A 19,085-nucleotide genomic window follows, 5' to 3' on the forward strand; every position below is an offset into this window, starting at 1 on the left:
TGGCTAAGAACATTTAAAGAGCAATAAATTACATTAAATTACATTTTCAGAGCAAGTGTTTGTGTGTGTGTGTTTGTGTGTGTGTGTGTGTGTGTGTGTGTGTGTGTGTGTGTGTGTGTGTGTGTGTATATACCAGCGTATGACATCGTTCTCCCCGCGTGTGTTCCTCTGCGCAGACGAGCTCAGGCCTGCGCCGCTTCACCAAGCCGCCCGAGTCCCTGGAGCGCTCGCTGGAGCTGTCTCGCCACCGGGGGCGCAAGCGAGCGCAGAAGCGCCCCAACTACAAGAACCTGGGCGAAGAGGGGGAGGAGGAGGAGGAGCGGACGGGGGGAGGGGGAGGAGGAGGAGGAGGAGAGGAGGGCTGGGAGGACGGAGGAGAGAGGGAGAGGACTAAAGGTACAGAGGGCGGGAGCTCTAAGGGGTTCAGGACGAGTGGGGAGACGGAAGGTGAGTGTGAGGCCGTACAGGACGGGGGAGTGCGTGTGTGTGTTCCCCCCCCCCCCATCCCCCCCACCACCACCACCACCACCATCCCCCACCATCGATCAAACCGTCCCCATTCACCGAACCACCCCCCCCGCCCCCGCCCCCCACCCCGATTACCCAGCAGCCACCGCGACAGCAGCCGGCCCTCCTCTCCAAATGTGCTGGGAGGAATTCACGCCCTTCGGGATGACTAATGGTTACATCTGCAGGGAAGGGAAACACACACACACACATACACACACACACACACACACACACAGACGAGGTAGTTGTGAGAAGAAAGAAAGTGTGTATTCAGCTCATTTGGAGACGAAGGCCTCTCTCTCTCTCTCTCTGCTGCTGCTGCTGCTCCCCTCTGACACTTCCTTATTCCCTTTGGTCTCCATGGCAACCGAATGTAACCGCCACGGTCTCCATGGCGACAGCTTTACCACCACCACGGTCTCCACGGTGACTCCATTCATCCTGTGCTCCTCACCTCTCCGCCTGTCTCTCACTCTCCTGTGTGTGCGCGTGTGTGTGCACGTGTGTGTGCGCGTGTGCGCGCGTGTGTGTGTGTTTGTGTGCGTTTGTGGTTTGACTGAGGGTTGATCTCAGTAGTCTGAAGTAGCTTCCTCCCCTTCCCAGTTTTGATCCGACAGGTGGATTAAAGGAAAGGAGACAAGGGAAAGGGAACTACTACCGACCATTGAGACACGCCCATCCTGCTCACTCACTGAATTACGTTTCACATGGTTAAGTGTCTACCCCTGCCCTGTGTCTGTGTGTGTGCAGACATATTGAAATGTGTGTGAGAGTGTGTGGGTGTTTAGTGTTGGCTAGTGTATTTAATGCCGTGTGTTTTTGTGTGTTTGTGTGGGTGTTTTGTCTTTGCAGAGATTGAGATGGTGGTGATGGACAAGTGTAAGATGTCCCAGTTGACCGAGCAGAACATCACTGACGAGGAGAAGACGGCAGCAGCCGCGCGCACACACTCTCAGAGGAGCAGGTACACACACACACACACACAAAGACATGTCATGGGCAGACACCTGAATTGTGCCTCCCCCTTTAGTCTAGTTTTTTTTATATATATATATATATATATATAAATATTGTTATTATTATATTTTACAATATATATCGTAATTTGCACTGCACTGCGTTTTGTATTTTGGTGTTTTTGTAGTGTGTGTGAACCATTTACATAGCAATAAACAGATATCATATGATGTGTGTGTGTGCGTGCGTGTGTGTATGCGTGTGTATGCACGTGTGCGTGCGTGCGTGCGTGCGTGCGTGTGTGTGTGTGCGTGTGTGTGTGTGCGTGTGTGTGTGTGTGTGTGTGTGCGTAGGCCGTTCTTGGACATGGTGTACAGTGCGCTGGACTGCACAGCGGAGGACTACCACGCTCTGTTTGTGCTCTGTCTCCTCTACGCCGTGTCCCACAGCACAGGTGTGTGTTACTGCTCTTCATGTCCTCCTGCCCTTAGCCTCAACCCTAACCTTTAACCTCAACCCTAACCCTTACCCTCAACCCTAACCTTTACCCTCGACCCTACCCCTAACCTTTACCCTCAACCCTACCCCTAACCTTTACCTTCAACCCTTACCCTCGACCCTAACCCTACCCTTAACCTTTACCCTAACCCTAGCCCTTCAGTAACAGTGAGTGAGGTTTTGAGCCATACTGACTCTTTTATTTCTCACTGGTTACTGTAAATAGCCCTGCTAATTAGTGGGTAGTTTTACCAGAATAAGAACTGTAATTAATGATGTCTTCAGCTATGTTAAGCTGTCTAATACAGCCTGTGTGTGCGTGTGTGTGTGTGTGTGTGTGTGCGCGTGTGTGCGCGTGTGCGTGTGCATGTGCGTGTGGTGTGTGTGCGCGCGTGTGTGTGTTTGTATATGTGTGTGTGTGTGTGTGTGCAGGTATAAACAGGGATCTGTTGGAGAGGCTCCAGTTGCCAGTGCCTGACCAGGAGAAGAGCTCATACAGTCTGGTCCTGGTAGAGAGACTCATAAGAGTCATGAACCAGGCTGCACAGCCAGGTAACACACACACATACACACATATATACTGTACATACCGTACACGCACACCTTAGAGGTATTCTAAACCTTAAGAGGTATTTTGCCTTAGGGCTGAATTACCCACATAAACCATAAATTACCCTCTCCTTAGAATTGACAAGTGACAGCTTGGGCACAATCTTTTGTATTCCCACCAATACGGGTTTAGAGAAAATCACTTCAATTGCTGTGATGCAACTAATGGGTAAATTCCCCAAGGCTTCCTGAGAACTAATGGATTCATTCTCTAGATAATATGAATTTACTGTTGGCATTTTTATAGATCTGTCCAAAGCTTTTGACACCATAGATGATGACATTCTATTAATGATACTCCATCTGTATGGTAATATGAGCTACAGGGGTTCCGAAGCTATTATCCAACCGTAAACAGCCCTTTTCTCTCTTAGCCCTTTTCCACCAAAAGAACTCTGATTCGTGAATCGGTTCGTTTCAAAATCCCTGGAACCTTGGTTCTGTCCAGAGAACGGGCCCGTGTTTCGACCAGTTTTGAGCCAAACCGTTGTACGCCAGCCCACGCCCATGACGTCGTCACGGTTCGCACTGAAAAACCTACTATTTTGTGGTGCCGGTTCGGAACCAGCTTTCGGGTTCCCGAACTCATTTCTTTTTAGTCGAAATACTCGGAACCATTCAAAATTAGGTTCGCGAACCTGCACCGAACCGGTTCCCTCTTGGTGGAAAAGGCCTATCAGTGGTCCAGACTCCAGCTGTCTGAATCTAAAGTAGTATGCGGTGTGCCTCAAGAATGGTGCAGTCTGACTCCAGCTGTCTGAATCTAGTATGTGGTGTACCTCAGGGCTTTAACCTCGGTCCCCTGCTATTCCTGATAGATGTGAATGACCTGTACTTCATCTCAAGAAATATGTTTGTCACACTACTATACTACCCAGGAAAACTCTCTTATCTCTATAGGACACCTTAATATATCACACACACACACACACCATATACCCATCAAGAACTCTATATGCTCACCCACTCGCTCACTCACACATGCTCCATAACTGTGTGTGTTTGTGTAGATGGGAAGGTGCGCTTGGCCACTATGGAGCTGAGCTGTCTGCTGTTGAAGCAGTCCGTCCTGTCTGGCTCTCACTGCATCATCAAAGATGTCCACCTGGCCTGTTTAGAGGTGACGACTATTCATTCTACTTTCTATTCTATTTTTCTCTGTGCTCTACTAAATTCTGTTCCATTCTTCATAACCCCTACTCCCCTCTCTTTGCTGTCACCACCATCTTCTAGCATCCTTTTCACCCTTCCTTCCTTCCTTCCTTCCTTCCTTCCTTCCTTCCTTCCTTCCTTCCTTCCTTCCTTCCTACTCCCTTCCTCTCCATTCCTACTGTCTGACTGTTTTTCTGCTCTCAGCAGCAGAGGCTGATGTAATATTCCACACCCATGTGTTGTTCCAGTTTGACTGGTATAACAATGTATAACTTCTGAGTGACACGCATGAATGAGGTTAAACCAAGCGGCTACGGTTCTTAGAATACCGACCTCTAGGTAGAAGTCCTGGCTTCCTGACCACCGCCCACCCACCTCCTGGTGTCCCTGCTGGGGTAAGATCAGCTGAGGGGGGGGAGGGACTCGCCCCTGAATGAGGCAGAGGGGGAGGGACACGCCCCTGAATGAGGCAGAGGGGGAGGTCACTCGCCCTCACTCCTCAGAGGGTCATTTTTTCCCAACACCCGGGCCTCACTCCTGGATTTCTCCTCAGACGGACCTGAGCTATGAGCCGTAGCTCGTCTCGTGTCATAATTACATTATAAACCCGGCTTAAGAGGCAGAGCTGTTGGGAAAGAACCGTCTCAGGCGAGCCTCGGCACATACCACAACTCACACGTATCCCTCCGCCGGTATCCCCTCAGGCAGTCAGCCCAGACATTCATCTCTCTTGACCACATAACGCCCGAGGTCACGTCCGATCTCCCCGGGCGTCCCCCCAACATAAGGGGGCCCTGATGCCGGGGGCCCACTGCAGTGTGTGTGTGCAGGTACCGTAGGCCCCGTCGATTGCATAGGGAGGTCAGGTGAGGTTGGAGATAGGCTCTGTGCACCAGCTTCACTACTTCCTGAAAGTCACTTGGCTACTTTATTTCCTGTCCAATATGATTGGATGAAGTGAATAATCAGGTGTGCGCTGGGTCTTCCGCACACCTGATTAATCACTTAGGCCAATCATATAGGACAGGAAATAAAGAAGCCAAGTGACTTTCAGGAAGTAGTGGAGCTGGTGCACAGAGCCTATTGGCCGCCTGCCACTCAAGTCAAAGTCTAAACCGGTGATTTATTTATGCATTGTAGTTTCCCTTGGATTTAATTAGGTGGTTTCCACCGCTCCTGTGGTTCGGGTCGAGTGGCTTTCACTTGTTCCTCGTACCTGTCTGGGCGCGAAAGACATGGCGTCGGGGGGGTGTGTGTGTGTGGGGGGGGGGGGGTTGGGGGTATTTTGCCCTGAAGGCGCTCCTTCTTCTTCTTTCTCTCCTTTCACTTTGTTTTGAGCCATCATTTATCTTTGTGGTGGGGCTTCTACTTGTCTTGTCTCGGCGTATCTCAACGCTGCCGATGGGCATGGTGTGTCATCAATACACCAGCTGTGTTTTCTGTGTTTCAGGGCGCAAGGGAAGAAAGTCTGCATCTGCTGCGACGTTTCTACAAGGTGTGTGTGCGTGTGTGTGTGCGCGCGTGTGTGTTTGTGTGTGTCTATACATCTATATATAGATGTATAGACATAGAGATATATATATACATATATATATATATATATATCATATGACCTTGTACTGAAGATTCCCAGACTCCTACCACAATTATTATGTTGTAACATGCTTCCTCATTCAGTAGTATACACACACACACACACACACACACACTATTTCTGACCATTCTGTGGCAAGAACTGTGAATGTGAATGAGATCACGGTCATATCTGTACTTCCCTGAGTGAGTCTTTTCCTGTAGATGGGCCTCCTAAACTCAAACTGATACTGATGACATCACGGTGCAGTCAAAGACCAGCATCTCAGCTGGCACACTTTCATCCCTCCCTCTACGCTCCCCGTTTGATGTACTGTCTCTCTCTCCCTCTCTCTTAATCTCTCTCTCTCTCTCCCTCTCTCTTAATCTCTCTATCCATCTCCCTCCCTCCATAACCCCCCCTCTCTCTCTCTCTCTCTTAATCTCTCTCCATCCCTCTCTTAATTTCTTTATCTCTCTCTTAATCTCTATCTCTCTCCCTCTCTCTTAATCTCTCTCTATCTCTCCCTCCCTCCATAACCCCCCCTCTTTCTCTCTCTCTCTTAATCTCTCTCCCTCCCCCTCTTAATTTCTTTTTCTCTCTCTCTCTCTCTTAATCTCTATCTCTCTCCCTCTCTCTTAATCTCTCTCTCTCTCCCTCCCTCCATAACCCCCCCTCTTTCTCTCTCTCTCTTAATCTCTCTCTCCCTCCCTCTTAATCTCTCTATCTCCCTCCCTCTCTCCCCCCCCCCCCTTTCTCTCTCCCTCTCTCTATCTCTCTCCCTCCCTCTAAATCTCTATCTATCTCTCTCTCTCTTAATCTCTCTATCTATCTCCCTCCCTCCATAACCCCCCCCCCCCCCCCCTTTCTCTCTCTCTCTCTCTGTCTCTCACAGGGGGAGGAAATCTTTCTAGACATGTTTGAGGACGAGTACAGAAGCATGACGGTTAGTACACACACACACTGACACACACACACACTGACACACACACACACACACATACGCTCGCACCAAAGTTCCAGGTTTTATTCCCCAACCCCTCCACCACCACACAACCTCCAGTTTTTGATTGTCGTGTGTATTCTGTGTGTCGTGTGCATTGTGTGTGTCTGTTCTCTGTGTGTGTGTGTGTGTGTGTGTGTGTGTGTGTGTGTGTGTGTTCATGGCAGAGTAAGCCTCTGAACGTGGAGTACCTGATGATGGACGCGTCCATCCTACTGCCCCCTACTGGCACCCCCCTGACCGGCATCGACTTCGTCAAGAGGCTGCCCTGCGGAGACGTGGAGAAAACACGCAGGGTGAACACACACACACACACACACTCACACTCACACACACTCACACACACACACAGACTCCAATCAGTTTTTTTTGTTGACACACATTCTCCCCTCTTTCTAGTGTGTGTGTGTGTGGGGGGAAGGTTCTTTGTCTCTCTTCTGACCCCCCCCCCCCCCTCTCCCTCTCCCTCTCCCTCTCCCTCTCCCTCTCTCTCTCTCCCTCTCTCTCTCTCTCTCTCCAGGCGATCCGTGTGTTCTTCATGCTGCGGTCGCTGTCCATGCAGCTGCAGGGAGAACCTGAGACCCAGCTGCCTCTCACTCGACCTGAAGACCTCATCAAGACTGACGATGTGCTGGACCTGAGTAAGACACACACACACACACACACCTAATCTGCTCTAGAAAAGGAGGTATACAGGGGCAGAGATGAGTGAACGATTTCCACTGCTCTTATCTGTACGCCTCTTCCAGTAGAACTGTGTGTGTGTGCGCGGGCGCGTGTGTGTTGCCTTAGTAAGTGCTAACAATAACCATGCAAACACATGAATATTCAGAGTGGGTGTTGGCGGAGGAGGAGGGAGTTCTGAACTGTCTGTCTGTCTTGTTACGGTATGTCAAGGAAAAGAGAAGTCCATTCTTCATAATAGGACCTTATTATAAAACAGAAGTACTTCATCATTGTGTTGTCTGTGTGTTGTCTGTATGTTTGTGGTTTTACAGTGGCAACGGAGTGGCCATTTCAGTGAAATCGTCAAACCTCTATCAGATGACTGTGTGCGTGTGTGAGTGTGCGTGTGTGTGTGTATGTGCGCGTGTGTGTGTGTGTGAGTCATAGCAGCTAGTCAGGTTTTTATGGTAGCCAGTTCCTCTAAGCTGCTTCTGTGTAAAACTGAGAGAGAGAGGGAGTCTGGTGTCTTTCTTGTCGTGTGTGTTTGTGTGTGTGTGTGTGTGTGTGTCTGTGTGTCTGTGTGTCTGTGTGTGTGTGTGTGTGTGTGTGTGTGTGTGTGTGTGTGTGTGTTGCTAATAGTAAACTTTCACTGAATCTGAAGTGGTGGTGGCAGAGAATGACTTTGGGGGGATATTTACAAAAAATCCCAGAGCACAACAGTCCTCAACCCCATGCGGTAATCACACACACACACACACACACCCAGGCAGTGAACACTAAAGGTCTTTGTGTGACGTGTGTAGTTTTCACAGCATCGCCCCCGGCCATGTGATGTCTGTCTCCCTCTGACTTTCACTCAGCTTCTGTCTGATTTCTCTCCAGTTGCCTGTTCAGCTTGACTCAATGACATTGACCTGCTGTACTCACTAGGGCCTCAGCTGTACTCACTAGGGCCTCAGCTGTACTCACTAGGGCCTAGGCTGTACCTACTAGGGCCTAGGCTCACTACATGACCTGCTGTACTCACTAGGGCCCAGGCTCAATACATGACCTGATGTACTTACTAGGGCCTAGGCTGTACCTACTAGGGCCTAGGCTCAATACATGACCTGCTGTACTCACTAGGGCCTAGGCTGTACTCACTAGGGCCTGGGCTCAATACATGACCTGCTGTACTCACTAGGGCCTAAGCTGTACCTACTAGGGCCTAAGCTGTACCTACTAGGGCCTAGGCTCAATACATGACCTGCTGTACCTACTAGGGCCTAGGCTCAATACATGACCTGCTGTACTCACTAAGGCCTAGTGTGGTGGTGGTGGTTGTGTAATGGTTGTGTTGTGGTTGTGTAAAGTTTGAGCTGTTGTGTAATTTGTTGTGTTGTTGTGGTGGTTGTGGTGGTGGTTGTGTAAAGGTTGTGTTGTGGTTGTGTTATGTTTGAGTTGTGGTTATATAATGGTTGTGGTGGTGGTTGTGTAAAGGTTGTGTTGTGGTTGTTATGTTTGAGTTGTGGTTGTGTAATGGTCGTGTTGTGGTGGTGGTTGAGTTGTGGTTGTGTAATGGTTGAGTTGTGGTTGTGTAATGGTCGTGTTGTAGTTGTGTAATGGTTGAGTTGTGGTTGTGTAATGGTTGAGTTGTGGTTGTGTAATGGTCGTGTTGTGGTTGTGTAATGGTTGAGTTGTGGTTGTGTAATGGTCGTGTTGTGGTTGTGTAATGGTTGAGTTGTGGTTGTGTAATGGTCGTGTTGTGGTTGTGTAATGGTTGAGTTGTGGTAGTGGTTGTGTTGTGGTTGTGTAATGGTCGTGTTGTGGTGGTGGTTGTGTAAAGGTTACGGCTGTATAATGACGTGTTGCGGTCGTGTTTTGGTAGATAACAGCGACCTGATCGCCTGCATGGTGGTCAGTAAGGAGGGAGGTCAGGCTCAGAGGTTCCTGGCGGTCGACGTCTACCAGATGAGTCTGGTCGAACCCGAGACCAAGCGCTTGGGCTGGGGCGTGGTCAAGTTCGCTGGCCTGCTACAGGTAAGAGAGACGCGCGAACGAGAAAGAGAGAGCGTGACACAACGAGTGTCTGTACGGTATGTGAAAGGGAGGGTGTGCGTGCGTGTGTGTGTGTGTGAGTGAGAGAGAGAGATGAGAGGACATTTGAATCACTCAAGTGCCAACTCCTACACAATACTTACACTTAATATACAACCAAGAAACATCGACAAGCGTAACCACACACTCCCCCCCCCCCCCCCCGTCTCTCTCCATCCTCTCCTCCCTCCCTCTCTCCCTCCCCTCCCCTCCCCCCCACCAGGACATGCAGGTTTCGGGGGTGGAGGACGACAGCCGGGCGCTGAACATCATCATCCACAAGCCCAGCTCCAACCCCCACGCCAAGCCCCTCCCCATCCTGCAGGCCAACTTCATCTTCGCCGACCACATCCGCTGCATCATCGCCAAGCAGCGGCTCGCCAAGGGGCGTATCCAGGCGCGCCGCATGAAGATGCAGAGGATAGCAGGTGGGTCTGGGCTGGGAGGGGCGTGGCTACGGCCGGGGGGAGGAGGACGGTAAAGGCTAGTTCCCATAAACGCAGAGGCCATTTAGGGTTGGGTTAAGGTTAGGGTTGGGGTTAGGGTTTGACCGCTCTCTGCATTTATGGGAACTAGCCTTCTACGCAGGCCGTGGCTAGGAGGGACGCGGCTACAATCGGGTGGAGGAGGACGGTAAAGGCTAGTTCCCATAAACGCAGAGGCCGTTTAGGGTTAAGTTTAGGGTTGACCGGTCTCTACATGTATGGGAAGTAGACTTCAACACAGGCCGCGGCTGTATCCCGTCTAGCCATAACGATGGCGGGGGCGGGCGGAAAACCCCTGAAGGAAACACCCTGGAGCTTCTCTCTGGACCTGGTCAGGGTCAGGCTGCTGACCTTTCTTTCTCTGGGAGCGTTGTCCGGCCGAGCGTGTGCTGACATCACCTTTGTGTGTGTGCGTGCGTGTGTGTGCGCGCATCTTTGTGTGTGTGTGTGCGTGTATGTATGTGTGTGTGTGTATGTGTGTGTATGTGTTTGTGTGTGTGTATGCGTGTGTGTGTGCGCGCGTGCATCTTTGTGTGTGTGTGTGTGTGCATGCGTGTGTGTGTGTGTGTTTCTGTGCGTGTGTGTGTGTGTGTGTGCGTGCAGCCCTGCTGGACCTGCCGGTGCAGCCCTCGGCCTCAGACGTCCTGGGATTCGGTCAGACGGCCACGGCCACCGCCAGCGGGCTCCCCTTCCGCTTCTACGACCAATCACGACGAGCGCCCAACGACCCCACGGCGCAGAGATCAGTCTTCGCCTCCGTTGACAAAGTCCCAGGTAACACACACACACACAGATTTAGCAACACATGTACAGTAACTCTCACATGCACATACACAGGTACACACCCACTCTCAAGTGACACACACTTGTTTAATGTGACGTTGATTCGAGGCTTAAGTGGCAACCTGTCTGTACTATTGGTTGTTCAATCTGAGCCGATGCCAAAGGGAGGGTGTGTTTATGCGCACGCACACACACACACACACACACACACACACTGATTACAGGAATCTCTTACACAATGGATCCCTTGTTTTGGCTCTCATTCTCTCTTCCTCCAGTTTGAATTCCATAGAATTACACAAGCATGCACACACACGCACGCACCCGCGCACACACACACACACAGTCGGTTATACAGAGCTAGTAGTAAAATGTTTACTATCTGTTTACACACAGTGTGACGATAACAATAGTTCACATACCATTAGCTTTCTAGCGCCCAGGACTATGCAGGTAGGCGAGGGAACCTTTTCAGGTTTCACGTCAACACAGTGGAATGCTTGCTGTTGTGTAACTGTGTGTGTGTGTGTGTGTGTGTGTGTGTGTGTTTGCCTGTGTGTGAGCGTGTGTGTGCGTGTGTGTGCGTGTGTGTTTGCCTGTGTGTGAGCGTGTGTGTGTGTGTGTGTTTGCCTGTCTGTGTGTGTGCGTGTGTTTGCCTGTGTGTGAGCGTGTGTGTGTGCGCGTGTGTGTGTTTGCCTGTTTGTGTGTGTGTGTGTTTGCCTGCGTGTGTGTGTGTGTGTGTGTGTGTTTGTGTGTCCCCAGGCTTCGCGGTGGCCCACTGTGTGTCCCAGCACAGCCCGTCCCCCCTGTCCTCCCCGTCCCCCCCCTCCAGCGGCAGCGGCAGCACAGGACGCTGCGACTCCGTCACGGCCAGCACCATCTCCGCCCAGAGCCCCATAGGTAACACACACACACACACACACACACACACTGCTCTTTCTCAAGTGTTTGGACGGAGTGACAAGCGCGTAAGAGCCCTGCACAATGCCTTGATTCATCAACCCGTTCTGCATGTCTCAGTTGAGATGTGGAGCCAAAGTCCACACACTCATCACTGAAGACGGGCGAGCCAGCCTGGACAGGAAACCCAGGCTCTGAGCTGTGTGCTGGTTGTTGTTGGTGGTGTTGTGTAGTTTGGGATCTGCCGCTAATGAAAAGACCCTTCAGTCCTGCGTCTGTCTCGTGGTCTCTTGTCGTGCGAGTACTGGGTCGTAGCTCCTAGCGTCTGGTTCCCCTGCCTGTCCATCTGCTAGTCTGTGTAGTCAAGATATAACAGTACTGGGTCGTAGCTCCTAGCGTCTGGTTCCCCTGCCTGTCCATCTGCTAGTCTGTGTAGTCGAGATATAACAGTTCTAGAACAGATAACAGTGTTGGTGCTCTAGCTTCTCTAGTCTGATCCTGTGCATCTGCTGTAGTAGGTACTAGTCCTCTAGATGCTGTAGTAGGTAGTAGGTAGTGGTCCTCTAGATGCTGTAGTAGGTAGTAGGTAGTGGTCCTCTAGCTGCTGTAGTAGGTAGTAGGTAGTGGTCCTCTAGATGCTGTAGTAGGTAGTGGTCCTCTAGATGCTGTAGTAGGTAGTAGGTAGTGGTCCTCTAGATGCTGTAGTAGGTAGTAGGTAGTGGTCCTCTAGCTGCTGTAGTAGGTAGTAGGTAGTGGTCCTCTAGATGCTGTAGTAGGTAGTAGGTAGTGGTCCTCTATCTGCTGTAGTAGGTAGTAGTCCTCTATCTGCTGTAGTAGGTACTAGTCCTCTATCTGCTGTAGTAGGTAGTAGGTAGTGGTCCTCTAGATGCTGTAGTAGGTAGTAGGTACTAGTCTAATCTGCTGTAGTAGGTAGTAGGTAGTGGTCCTCTAGCTGCTGTAGTAGGTAGTAGGTAGTGGTCCTCTAGCTGCTGTAGTAGGTAGTAGGTAGTGGTCCTCTAGCTGCTGTAGTAGGTAGTGGTCCTCTAGATGCTGTAGTAGGTAGTAGGTAGTGGTCCTCTAGCTGCTGTAGTAGGTAGTAGGTAGTGGTCCTCTAGCTGCTCTAGTAGGTAGTGGTCCTCTAGATGCTGTAGTAGGTAGTAGGTAGTGGTCCTCTAGCTGCTGTAGTAGGTAGTAGGTAGTAGTCCTCTATCTGCTCTAGTAGGTAGTGGTCCTCTAAATGCTGTAGTAGGTAGTGGTCCTCTAGCTGCTCTAGTAGGTAGTGGTCCTCTAGCTGCTGTAGTAGGTAGTAGGTAGTGGTCCTCTAGCTGCTGTAGTAGGTAGTAGGTAGTGGTCCTCTAGATGCTGTAGTAGGTAGTGGTCCTCTAGCTACTGTAGTAGGTAGTAGGTAGTGGTCCTCTAGATGCTGTAGTAGGTAGTGGTCCTCTAGATGCTGTAGTAGGTAGTAGGTAGTGGTCCTCTAGATGCTGTAGTAGGTAGTAGGTAGTGGTCCTCTAGATGCTGTAGTAGGTAGTAGGTAGTGGTCCTCTAGATGCTGTAGTAGGTAGTCGGTAGTGGTCCTCTAGATGCTGTAGTAGGTAGTGGTCCTCTAGTTGCTGTAGTAGGTAGTAGGTAGTGGTCCTCTAGCTGCTGTAGTAGGTAGTAGGTAGTGGTCCTCTAGCTGCTGTAGTAGGTAGTGGTCCTCTATCTGCTGTAGTAGGTAGTAGGTAGTGGTCCTCTAGCTGCTGTAGTAGGTAGTAGGTAGTGGTCCTCTAGCTGCTGTAGTAGGTAGTAGTTAGTGGTCCTCTATCTGCTGTAGTAGGTAGTAGGTAGTGGTCCTCTATCTGCTGTAGTAGGTAGTAGGTAGTGGTCCTCTATCTGCTGTAGTAGGTAGTAGGTAGTGGTCCTCTATCTACTGTAGTAGGTAGTAGGTAGTGGTCCTATAGCTGCTCTAGTAGGTAGTGGTCTTCTAGTTGCTGTAGTAGGTAGTAGGTAGTGGTCCTCTAGATGCTGTAGTAGGTAGTGGTCCTCTAGCTGCTGTAGTAGGTAGTGGTCCTCTAGCTGCTGTAGTAGGTAGTAGGTAGTGGTCCTCTAGATGCTGTAGTAGGTAGTAGGTAGTGGTCCTCTAGCTGCTCTAGTAGGTAGTAGGTAGTGGTCCTCTAGCTGCTGTAGTAGGTACTAGTCCTCTAGCTGCTGTAGTAGGTAGTAGGTAGTGGTCCTCTAGATGCTGTAGTAGGTAGTAGGTAGTGGTCCTCTAGCTGCTGTAGTAGGTAGTAGGTAGTGGTCCTCTAGATGCTGTAGTAGGTAGTAGGTAGTGGTCCTCTAGATGCTGTAGTAGGTACTAGTCCTCTAGCTGCTGTAGTAGGTAGTAGGTAGTGGTCCTCTAGCTGCTGTAGTAGGTAGTGGTATGAAAGTATTAAATACTTGGTTTAAGGTAGATTTCAAAGAACACGCGATGTGGTTGATTCAAGCTGGTTTCAAACAAAAGACAATAGTTTTATTCTGTTACGATTTGCAAACCGGACTCTAGAACAGGAAGTGTATCCAAGTCGAGAGTACTGGGTCGTGAAGACTCTTTTATAACTTCGTATAGAGGGAGGTGACGGGCACTCAGACAAAGGGTAAAGGGGAGTGACGTCACAGACCAAATGTTCCATCTAAACAGAGGGCTTCTCTGGAAACGGACGGAAAGGAAGGTTCACAGAGGTTAAAACAATAAACTGAGAGAAACTCAGAAAACATCAATCATGTGGGAAAACAGAAAGAATCAAATTGGGTAACACATTGGTGATACTTGAATTTCATTAACAGTGGTCCTCTAGATGCTGTAGTAGGTAGTGGTCCTCTAGCTGCTGTAGTAGGTAGTAGGCAGTGGTCCTCTAGATGCTGTAGTAGGTAGTAGGCAGTGGTCCTCTAGATGCTGTAGTAGGTAGTAGGTAGTGGTCCTCTAGATGCTGTAGTAGGTAGTAGGTAGTGGTCCTCTAGATGCTGTAGTAGGTAGTAGGTAGTGGTCCTCTAGCTGCTGTAGTAGGTAGTAGGTAGTGGTCCTCTAGCTGCTGTAGTAGGTAGTAGGTAGTGGTCCTCTAGATGCTGTAGTAGGTAGTGGTCCTCTAGATGCTGTAGTAGGTAGTAGGTAGTGGTCCTCTAGCTGCTGTAGTAGGTAGTAGGTAGTGGTCCTCTAGCTGCTGTAGTAGGTAGTGGTCCTCTAGCTGCTGTAGTAGGTAGTAGGTAGTGGTCCTCTAGATGCTGTAGTAGGTAGTGGTCCTCTAGATGCTGTAGTAAGTAGTAGGTAGTGGTCCTCTAGATGCTGTAGTAGGTAGTAGGTAGTGGTCCTCTAGCTGCTGTAGTAGGTAGTGGTCCTCTAGCTACTGTAGTAGGTAGTAGGTAGTGGTCCTCTAGCTGCTAGTAGACCATTCAGATGTCCTCTACTGTCTGAGCCGTGATTAATCTTTTCCTCCCACTCGCTCCACTCCAGATGACGGGACGTTCCTGGAGCACACCCCGCCCTCTTCGTCCGGAGGCGAGGGCGAAGGGGCGGAGTCAAGCGTGTCCGCCCCTCCCCCAGGCTCCTCCTCCCCCCCGCACCTGCCCCTGGCCCCCAGCCTCACACCGGCCGCCCAGCCCACCATCTCCCTGCTGACGGACGACGGCGCCGACGCGCTCAGCGTGGAGTCGCTCACCCTGCTGCCCCCGGCCGACTACCCCTGCACCGCGCTCGCCCTCCAGGGCCCCGCGGCGACCATCGCCGAGGAGGAGGAAGAGGAGGAGGAGGAGACGACGGCGGCGGCGACCGCGGGATTGGCCGGGCCAGAGGGGCAGGACACTGAGAGAGACGCGCCAGGGGACGAGAAAGAGGAGGAGGAGGCTGAGCGAGGACCGGCGTCGGCGGGGGGGGCGCAGACGGACACGCCCCCCGCCACGGCGCCGCGGCTTGGGGGGGAGGCGGAGGACACCGACACGCCCGCTCACCAGCTAGACACAGGGTCGTCGGAGGTTGACTAGCTAACGTCCACTAAACGTCTTCTCTAGGTGTGTGTAGATCTCTCTTTAACACGCGCGCGCACACACAGTGGAGAGGGAGACGATTTGGGCTCTAAATGATCTGCTTGGCTGTAGGTGTTTCGGTGTTGCTCTCTGTGTTGCTTTGGTTGTACAGGAGCTTGTTTTGGCGCATCTCAATGTTTCCACACTGTATTCGCACATAATGAAAGACTCTTTGCTCATAAGAACACTGGTTATAGATGGACATATGTGTGTGTGTGTGTGTGTGTGTGCGTGCTTGCGTTCATCATTTTTTTTCTCTTTGATCCAGCACTCTTGAACTATGTTCACATGACATTAAGGTCATTCAACTCTCACTCACACATTCACTTTTGTTCCTTCATCTGCCTGTAGACATATTCTGAAACTAATGTTTTAGACATATAATGCTCTCTCTCTCTCTCACACACACACACACACACACACACACACACACACACACTCTCACTCTGTCAGCTACTGTACACTTGCCTTCCCTGTCTCACTGTCTCTGGCCATTGCTCTGGCTCCTACATAGCACTTACTGCCACTTAGAACTGTGTGTGTGTGTTCTTGCTTAAGTGCGTTTTTGTGTGCGTGTGTGTGTGTGCGCGTGTGTGCGCGTTTGTGGTTTTAACTTGCTACCTTTCAGACTAATTTAAAAGTTGATTAGGGAGCTAGTCATTTCATGTATAGCGATCTATTCATTTCATCAAGTGGCTAGGCCTGTGTCATAGGAGCTCTGTACATACAGCATTCCAGCCCCGGGAAGTACAGTAGAGTAAGTGTGTATAACCTGTTACACAACACTGGGCTGAATGTATCAATGTCCCACACCGCCTCAGGTCCAGGATCAGCTGCCCCTCCCCCCCATGTAGGGGGCTGGGACATAGAGCTGGTCTGAGATCAGCCCCCAGGGCCATTTCACCCACCCCTGGTCAGTCTAATGACACTTTACTACTGCAATAATCTAAAGAGCTAGCCAAGAGGGAGAAGAGATATGAATGTAACACAGCAGATAGCAGACAATCCGTTCCTTGCTAGGTTCTCTCTAGTCTCTGGGAGATGACCGTTCTCCGTGTGGCGATGAAGAGGAAGACGACCGAGTGAGAACCATTTTGGACCGCAGCAACGCGCGCGATGAGACATCGGTGCATTGGTCAACCTCTCTTTGTCTTCTCTCTCCTTTTCCTCTGCGCTTCCGTTCCTCCACCCGGGCCTGCCTCGCTTTCTATCCGTTTCCCATACATCTCCCTATCTGTCCTCTTCCCGTGTTTATTCTCTCTCCATTTTTTCACCGGTGTTTGTTTTGTTGGTGTGAAGCCGAGCTGTAGGCTACACGCGTCGTGGGCTAACCAGTTTTTGTAGAACTGTACAGCAGTGACGAGCGACAGGAAATGCTGTCCCCTCTCCTCCCGGTCTCCAGACAGTATTCTCAGCCCCTAGGTTGTACATATTTCGCCCCTGGTGTGAAGAGACTGACCATGCTATTAGAGAAGACTTACAGCACCGCAGTGTTTCTGTATGTTTGTACGCTCTGTAAATGCTATCTGCTTTTAAACCTGTAATTAAACCAATTTGCCGACAGAGAAATAATTAAAGATCTGCAATAAATTATTCTACTTAAGAGGGTTTGTGTGTGATTGTTTGTCATGTAACACTGCCTAAGTGTTCAAGCAATGAAGGCATCGTTGGTTTTTGTTAAGACGTGGTCGCGTGCCCCACATTAGCTTTAACCACGCGCTCACGCTCAGGTGCCCGCCGGCCCACCCCACTGAGCAAAGACACGTCTTTTAGACGTCTTTTTAGACGTCTTTTATTGTCAAGACATCCAATTAGGAGCCAGAATGAATGTTTTTTTTTTACGTTCAGATATTGGACCCGTTTTGCACGTCCACAGACGTCTTAGAGGGGTCCAAGCCAGACGTTTGAATATTGAGGGGTCCAGCAGACGAACACACGGGGTTCTGGACCGACGGACGTTATTAAGACATGATCTGAACGTCTCCCTGACGTTGCGTGTTTGCTGGGACTGACAGCCAGGGTCCCACCATGGATGTATTAATAGACACGCCGACGCTTTCTGGCTGCCACGGGAACTAACCCGAACACAGGAAGGACTGGCGAGGTGTCTCGCCTTTCTTCACCACCGAGTGACAAGAAAAGGCCTAAGACCTGCAAGAGAGATGACACGATCTCTCTCTCACACACACACACGCTGACTGATATGGAGAGGGGGTAGAATTGCACCTCTATGAATAGAGCCGGTAGAAGGGAGGAGAAAAAGGGGGCGCAGAGCTGTAAAGAGAGAGATGGGGTGAGAGAGCTGAGCAGAACCTCTAGTAGGCCAGTGATGGGAAGTAGACAGTTTCCACTTCGTGCGACTTATGAGTGGTGTGTGCCGCACGTTCCATTTTATCCGCCTGCACCTGCGTGTCCGAGCGCGCATGTGTTTATCTTGCATGTGTGTGCATTCTGTCTTCATGTGGTCTCCGTGTGCAAGTGAGTGTGTGTATCTTGTTTTTTTTCTCTTTATGGTGTGTGTGTGTGCACGCACGCGCGCGTGTTCCTGGCAGAGTGAGGATACTGAAACCCTTTCATGTGTGTTTCTGTCTCACCACAGACTTAAGGTGGGGGGGGGGTGCTCTGATACTGAACTACAGTAACATCATGGGGCTTTCGACTAAAAGAGGAGTAGGAGGGGTGAGACCGAGAGGACAGGGAAGAAAGCAAGGGACAGCAGAAGATGGTTTCTGAGACAGAGAGAGGCAGAGTAGGAGGGAGAGAGAGAAATTACGAAGGGCGCGCTTCAATCCGGTTTGAACTGCCACGACAGACAGCGGGATAGAGACATGTTTAGTTCCAGTCCGTTTGGAACGAGACTTCACGTCCGTCTCAGGCGCTTAGCAGCTGCAGTGACGACGGTTCCAGTTGTTGTGGAACTGGAACCATAGTTACACAGAATCACAGATATGCTACACACACATACACAGATATGCTACACACACATAGGCTACTGTACCATGTGTAGACACATTGCCACACACCGACTCGGTTGCCAAGTTACAACAGTGACAGTGGGCGTGGCTTGGATACTACTTCCTGAAGGTGGAAACAACTGGAGAGACACTTCCTGAAGGATTTCTAGAGAATTCTGCACCAGCCAAGACTGGATTCATCTGTCTCTTCCTGCACCGATGAAGACATTGGTTGTACGCCAGATTTACTGATAACTCTCCTCTCAGGAGATGTGTGTGTCTGTGCTTGTGTAAAAATTCCAGACTTGCTGACAATTCCATTGAAATCAGTGTGAAAGTACAGGCTTTAACTAGCTTTCACTTCTCATAAAGGAAATTCTGGAATAACCAGAATTGAAATACAATGAATTAAATGCTAAGAGATAATGATGGGTGTTGGCTACTGAATAGTAGCCTACACACGCACAGTCGGTCAGTGAGTCGGTCTGTTAATCTTATCATAATATTATTCATTTCATGAAATCATTCATTTCCAAGCAGTCCCAAATATCATAGTGCCACTCTGAGTAAGTAAAGCGTTATTTGTACAGAACCTTCCTTACAAGAAATGCAGCTCAAAGTGCTTTACGAGAGGGAAATTACATTAGGCTACATTACAACAGAGTGCTTCACATAAAAATAGACATAAAATGAATAGGCTATATACAAACAAACATAAGGTGGAAGATAAAAAAAAATATGAAGAAGAAAAGATAAGAAATCACGTAAAATACACCATAAAAAAAAAAAACAGATGATGGAAATAAAATCCACCAAAAACCAGACATAATCTGCAACATAGCCTACATAACATTTTAAAAGAAGTGCAGTAGCAAGCA

General features: G+C 49.9%; 1 protein-coding gene across 2 annotated transcripts in view; it reads left to right on the forward strand.

Annotated features, from left to right (window-relative positions):
* Positions 1 to 16,832, forward strand: part of clec16a (C-type lectin domain containing 16A) — a 33,350-nt gene extending 16,518 nt beyond the window's left edge. For both annotated transcript variants that reach the window (XM_084437973.1, XM_084437972.1), the window contains 14 exons: positions 177 to 396; positions 1,363 to 1,474; positions 1,821 to 1,921; positions 2,398 to 2,517; positions 3,585 to 3,694; positions 5,177 to 5,221; positions 6,195 to 6,245; positions 6,470 to 6,598; positions 6,823 to 6,943; positions 8,836 to 8,987; positions 9,268 to 9,472; positions 10,133 to 10,303; positions 11,075 to 11,212; positions 14,685 to 16,832. In XM_084437973.1, coding sequence (XP_084294099.1) covers positions 177 to 396; positions 1,363 to 1,474; positions 1,821 to 1,921; positions 2,398 to 2,517; positions 3,585 to 3,694; positions 5,177 to 5,221; positions 6,195 to 6,245; positions 6,470 to 6,598; positions 6,823 to 6,943; positions 8,836 to 8,987; positions 9,268 to 9,472; positions 10,133 to 10,303; positions 11,075 to 11,212; positions 14,685 to 15,211 — 2,202 coding nt within the window. In that variant the 3' untranslated portion in view covers positions 15,212 to 16,832. The remainder of the gene's footprint in view (positions 1 to 176; positions 397 to 1,362; positions 1,475 to 1,820; positions 1,922 to 2,397; positions 2,518 to 3,584; positions 3,695 to 5,176; positions 5,222 to 6,194; positions 6,246 to 6,469; positions 6,599 to 6,822; positions 6,944 to 8,835; positions 8,988 to 9,267; positions 9,473 to 10,132; positions 10,304 to 11,074; positions 11,213 to 14,684) is intronic.
* Positions 16,833 to 19,085: the final 2,253 nt, after the last annotated feature.

Source organism: Borostomias antarcticus, assembly GCF_949987555.1.
Source record: "Borostomias antarcticus genome assembly, chromosome: 5".
In the NCBI taxonomy this organism is placed as follows: Eukaryota; Metazoa; Chordata; class Actinopteri; order Stomiiformes; family Stomiidae; genus Borostomias; species Borostomias antarcticus.